General features: G+C 48.6%; 1 protein-coding gene across 5 annotated transcripts in view; it reads left to right on the top strand.

Moving 5' to 3' along the window:
• LIN9 (lin-9 DREAM MuvB core complex component) overlaps positions 1 to 6000 on the top strand; it is a 107893-nt gene continuing 101893 nt past the window's right edge. Inside the window, exons 1-2 of one of the 5 annotated variants that reach the window (XM_082393293.1) lie at positions 2 to 600; positions 1864 to 2008. Coding sequence is in view for 1 of the 5 variants with exons in the window: in XM_082393291.1 (XP_082249417.1) it covers positions 1088 to 1166 (79 nt within the window). In the remaining 4 variants the exon portion in view is untranslated. Of the gene's footprint in view, positions 1167 to 1863; positions 2009 to 6000 lie in introns of all 5 variants that reach the window. The other 4 variants (XM_082393292.1, XM_082393295.1, XM_082393294.1 and 1 more) reach the window with 4 other exon arrangements.

Below are 6000 nucleotides of genomic sequence, written 5' to 3'. Positions count from 1 at the left end.
CCTGGAGAAAAAGGACTGGAGCTCAATAACGTTTGTTAGAAGAATTGTTGAAAAGCAAGAGTGGTTTATTACTGGACGCTGTTATAGACAGGAATTGTGAAATCTTTCCCTGGGCTTCTTTCAAAACTGGATGAATTCTCATTGTGCTCTCATAACATTTCTATCAGGGTACTTCATCATCTTTAAGTGTCACTGTCGGTTTTTGTTTCTGTAATTCTCTCCCAGCTCACTACATGGTCTAGTGTGAATGGGTGAAAGAGCTGAGCAAAACAGTTCTTCAGCTGCCGACCTAAATGACTAACTTCATGACCTCTCAAGGTCTCTCCTCCGAGCTCCACGCAACTCCGGTTCCGGCATTCGGGAGGGGTGGCCCAGGCTCCCGAGGGGTTGCGGACACCGCGAGTCCTGGGCGGGCAAGCTGTGTGGTTGCCGCGGCCTGAGCCCTCCTCCCCGGCCCTCCCCTAGCTCTCCGGAGAAAGGAGGGGATGGAGACGCCGGAGAAACGTGGGCTTGGAGAGCCGCGAAAATTTTACTTCGGGTAGAACCCCCTAGGGGAACGCGGCCGAGAACCTGGGGCTTCTCCCCGCGCCGGGCCTACAGGTGCCGCCTCCCTGCCCCCCTGCCCCCCTCCTCAGCCGGCCGGGGCCTCCTTCCCACCTTCCCTCCTTTTCCCCACTCGGAATAAACAGCCTGCAGTTCCCGCAGCTGCAGCGCGAGACTCGAAACGCGCGCCGGGAGCGAGCCCCGGAGGGGGCGGGCGGCGCGGACCGGGAGCCGGGCCGGGCGGGACACGGCAGCTCGCGCCGCTCCCCCCGCTCTCCCCGCGCTCCGGCGCCGGGCCCGGGTAGGGGCGGCGCGAGACGGGCCTGGCGGCCCGGCCTCCCTCCCCCTCCCTCCGGCCCGGCCGGGGGCGGGAGCGGAGGGGCGAGGCGCGGCCCCACTCGGCGGCACCCCCTCCCCGGGCAGGCGCGGGCGGAGCCGGGCCCGCCTCAGCCGGCAGCGGCGGGAGTAGCGCCGCGCTGCGCCGCACCGCGGGCAGCGAGCTCCGCATTCGAACCTCCCTCGCAAAGACAGTCTCCGCCCCACAATGCACCGCGGCGGGCAGCCTTTGAAAAAGCGGCGCGGCTCGTTCAAGATGGCGGAGCTCGACCAGTTGCCTGACGAGAGTGAGTAGCACCTCAAAGCACCCCCACTCTTCCCGCCGTCCGCCTGCCCCCGGGTTGCATCCGGCCGGGACGGGCGGCCGTGCCCTCTGCCGGGCAAGTGGGCTGACTGCCAGCCCCGCTGTGGTCCCCTAGTCCTTCCACCCCGGTGTTGCCGCCGCGTCGCCGCCTTTGTTATGGTGTCTGTGTATTGGTTTGTGGGGTTGTGTGAGAGCCAGGGCCGGAAACCGAAAGCCCGGGGGCCCAGCCCGGGCGGGGCGGAGGCGGTGGCTGCTCCCCTGGCCCGGCTCGGGCCCCCGGCCGCGGTGGGGGAAGAGCGGCCGCTGGCCGCGGGGGCTGTCCTCCCCGCCTGCACCGCTCGCCCGGCGCGGAGAGACGCCTGGCGGGGTTATGTAACTCGCTTTCGGGGGCCGGGAAGGGCTCGGGCTGGGGAGGGGGTGGTCACAGCTCTCCTTCTTGTCCCGGCCTCTGATCCTGTCCTGTCACAGTTCCTGCCGCTGCAGGCACTTGTGATCATCACTGCCCTCCCCTCCCTCCTCCGGTGTGTCCACCCCTGGAAGCATTTCCGTGTCAAAGGGCTGACCCCTTCCCCTGGGACCACAGGTGGCTGTGGACCTTTCCAGAGATGATCCAGACTGGGTACACAAGTGTTCAGGCAGCCCCCATCCCGCAGACTTTCTTCTCTGCGTATGTGTCTTAGGAATCACGGGGGTACCTTTACTCATGGATGTGACCATCACCACAGGCATATTCAGTACTCTTCCTGACACCCACCCTGTGCGTTGCCTCCTTTAACCACGTTTACTCATCCTGCCATCTCAGACGTGGATGCTCACTTGTGTTTAGTAAGTAAAAGCACTAATTCTGTAGTTTAAGCACAATAGAACTTAATTTTGTAATTTACAATATTGTATCGATATAAAGTATACAAGATAAAGGCACATCTTTCAGTTAATTACAGATGGGTCCTGATGCACACTCACTATTCAGTTTATGTATATGTATCATTTGTGAGAGCTTTTAGTGTAATAGAAACAACTGTTAAATTTATCTGTGCAAGACACTTTTAAAGTGAGAACTGAATACAGCCAATTCTGTTTTCCTTGTGGGGTCGTATATTCTTAATGTGCTATAAAGTTGAAAGTTCAAGTTGCCGAACTGGTGAAAAGTTGTATTAAGAGAGTTTGTGTTTTAAATTTGCTCTAGACCAGCGCGGAATTCCAGTAGAACATTCTCAGTGATGGAAATGTTCTGTTTTGCGATGTCCAGTAGGGTAGCCACTTAGCCATATGTGGCTATGGAACTCTTCAGATGTGGCTAGAGTGACTTTTAAATTTCATTTGATTTTTGTTAATTTAAGTTTAAATAGTCATGTGTGTCTAGCGGCTACTGTATTGGATAAGGCACAGCCGTAGACCACCAATGAATTTTATTGTTTCTTATTTGGAGAATACAGTCGATTGTGATTTAGGATGCTCCTAAATAAAGGTGGGCCTACTAAACACAATGTGCTCGTCATCTGGAAGTCCTTGCTCTCTGTGTCGTAAAGATGTTTTATCACCTCTTGGAAGTCCCACCCACTAGATAACTGTCATTTAGAATATTTGCTCATTATCATTAAACATTTATTGAGGATTTACTCCAGTTCTTTGCAGAGACTTGGGACTCATACTAGGGTTCAAATTACAGCTACACTCTCAAGCTATATAAGATAATCATTTATATTGCTTTGTGACATCTCTGGTACACTAGGGTGTGTGTGGGCATGCACCTTAGCTTGTGCGATACATGTCTTGTTTAGCTTGACCACAGCTGGTTGAAAGCAGGGATTGCTTTACCTGGTTTGTCACACAGTGCCATAAATCAGGTATATATGAATGCTTAATTTATATGGAACTGAATGTAGGGTAAGAGGCATGGTTAATGAAACTGCAGCAGAAGTGATTTCAGTTTGATACTAGAAGTAGCGATGTGTTTCTTTGCCAGTTTTAGTCAAGGGGGCTAGTTTGTAAGTTATCCAATAGTCAGTATAACATTATCAATAATAAGAGCTACTATTTATTTAGTACTAACTATGAACCAGGTGCTGTGCAAAGCATATTGTATACATTTGCTCATTCAATCCTCATTCCAGTTGAGGTAAGTACTCTTACTGATGAGGTAGCTGAGGCTCTCTTCAGCCCAGATCTTTCCTCTGGGCTTCTGTGCTTAATATCTCTTGCCCATTTCACATCTTCTCTCAGATGCCTCAGAGGCCCCTCAGACTTAATGGGTTCAAGATCTACCTCATAATCCTACTGCGGTACAGAGATACTTCCAGTGGTTCCGGTCGTAATGAATGGCTCCGCTGTGCAGTCAGCTAAAACCTAGATAGAGGTTGTCTTCCACACTTCCCATAATTAAGCCTTTACTAAATCTTGTAACTTTTACCTTCTAAATGTCTCTCGGTTTTACCTACTTCTCACCTTCATCCTGGTCCAAGCTGTCACCATCTCTTCTGCATTAATCGCTTCAGCCTCCCATCAATCCACCACCCCAGCCCTCCCCCGCAACCTACACACAGCCAGAGTGATCCTTTCAGAATGTATGTATGTCATCCTATTGCTGAAAACACTTTACTAACTACAGGACCCTTTGTGGTCTGGCCATTCCCCACCTCTCCAGCTACATTTTGTACCACTCTTCCTCTCATTCTATCCCTTTGAACTAAATTGGACCTTTTTCATTCCCTATACTCACTAGGCTTTCTTTTTTGCACATGCTGTTCTCTCTACCTGGAATGCTCTTCCTTCCTCTCACTTCCGGTTAAGTTCTACTTATCCTTTAGATCCCATTTTAAACTTCTGTCCTCCCTGACAAATAATTCATCTTCTTATTAAATCTTTTCATACCACTGTGTAATTTCTTAGTGGCAGCTGTCACAGTTGCAGCTTTACGTTTGTTACTGTGATTGTTTGGTTAGCTTTGGTTAGAAGCCCCACCAGAGAAGGTGCCATTTCTGTTTTTCTTCATGCTTGCGTTCCAGTTCCATGCGTGACAGCTGGCTTACTTCTCTGTTCTTTTTTCATAACCACCCTTCTCTTGCCAGTGACTTCCCAAACATAATGCCCCCACCCTTCCTTGAATATTCTAAATGTTCTACGTCGGGGCTTTTTTACCTGCTGTTTCTACCAGCCTGACTCGTTGCTTTGCCCCCCTGTCCTCTCATGGCTAGTCCTTTTCACATGTTACCTCCTCAGAGAAGCCTTCCCTACCCGCCCTGTGTAAAGTTAGTTACTCCGCACGCTGCGATCCCTTGGTTATTTCCTTTACAGCAGCTACCACCAGTGTAGCTGTCATTTTATATACTTGTTTATTGTATGTCTCCTCCCACTACAGTGTAAACTTCCCTGAGAACAGAGGCGTTGTCTAGCTTTTCCTTCAGTTAACCCCAGTCCCTAGAATAGTGCTGTGGCAGGTATTCAGTGAATATATGTTGAAAGAATGAACATACGCAGTTAAAGCAGGAGTCTAACTTAATTGAATTCACCTGCCTGTAAAATACATGTTCTTAACCTAATCTTTTTTTTTTTGATTGATCAAAGTAATACTAACAATAAGCATGGTCTGAAAATTAGTCATGTACTATGTGCATTTTTCTCTAAGCACTTTTACATATAGTAACTCATTTAATCCCCGTTTTACAAAAGAAGACTAAGTAGCACAGAGAGGTTGAGTAACTTGCTTAAGATAACACAGTAAGACAGTGGCAGAGCCAAGATTCAAACACAGCTAGTCTCCATCTGTGTTCTTAACCACTATGCTATACTATCTCTCAAGAAGGGAAGAAGGTTAAAGGTGGTAGGTCAGAGTCTGCAAGATACAGTCCCTGCCTTCTTGGAGCAGGAATGAATATCCTTACAACTCACACCTCTTCCTTCAGATCTCTGCTCAAATATCACGTTTCAGAGAAGCTAATCATGAGCACCTTATAGAGAAATAGTCTTCCCTCCACCAACTCCCACCCCACATTCCCTATCCTTATTATCCTGCTTTATTTTTTTTCCAGTAGTGCCTACCATCCCGTGATATGTGTGTGTGTGTGTGTGTGTGTTTCCCCCTTGCTAGAATGTAAATTCCAGGAGAGCATCAGGAGCATCGGCTTTGTCTGTTTTGCATGCTGTCAGTATCCCCAGTGACTAGAGCAGGGGCCAGGATGCAGTCAGCACTCTACACATATTCACTGAATGAATGAATGGTTACCACTTTTTCTGAAATGCACCATGTTTTTCTTGGTAGCTACACTGACACGTCGTGCCCTGTCTACTACTGCTGCTTTCCCAGTTGTGTTGTATTTTTTGAGCCTTCTTAGCAAGGCTTTATGGCCTCTCTCCCCGACTTTTCCCCCTACAACTTTACTGCCTTTGGTCATTAAACTTCACTTTGCCATACAGAAGCTGTTAACGTGTCCTGTTAACCATTCTCCACATCTAGGCAGGAGAGTAGGGGGAAAGTAAGAGTGGCTTTGATGTTGGTGGGTTGTCCGACAAGCCTCTCATACTGCCTTGCAGAGAAGTCAGTTGAGGTTTAGAGATCTGAGATACATAAAAATGTTTCATAGCCAGAACCATGGTACTTTATCTGTTACTTCTCATTTAAAGTCTGTTGTCCATTTATGTGAGTTGTAAATCATTGCTGCTTTTGTTAAAAACCAAGGAGAATTAATTTGTCTTCTCTGATTTTTGTACTTAGTTCATGTTCTTCTATCTTACTTTATCCCTGAGGTCATCTTTTATTTATTTATTTTTGTGTTTTGTGTAATGTCATAATGGACTGGCTCCTTATAGATGTTGACAGG

The sequence above is a fragment of the Balaenoptera borealis genome (genome assembly GCF_965194805.1).
Source record: "Balaenoptera borealis genome assembly, chromosome: 1".
NCBI lineage: Eukaryota > Metazoa > Chordata > Mammalia > Artiodactyla > Balaenopteridae > Balaenoptera > Balaenoptera borealis.
This window is presented reverse-complemented; position numbering and strand designations above follow the sequence as displayed.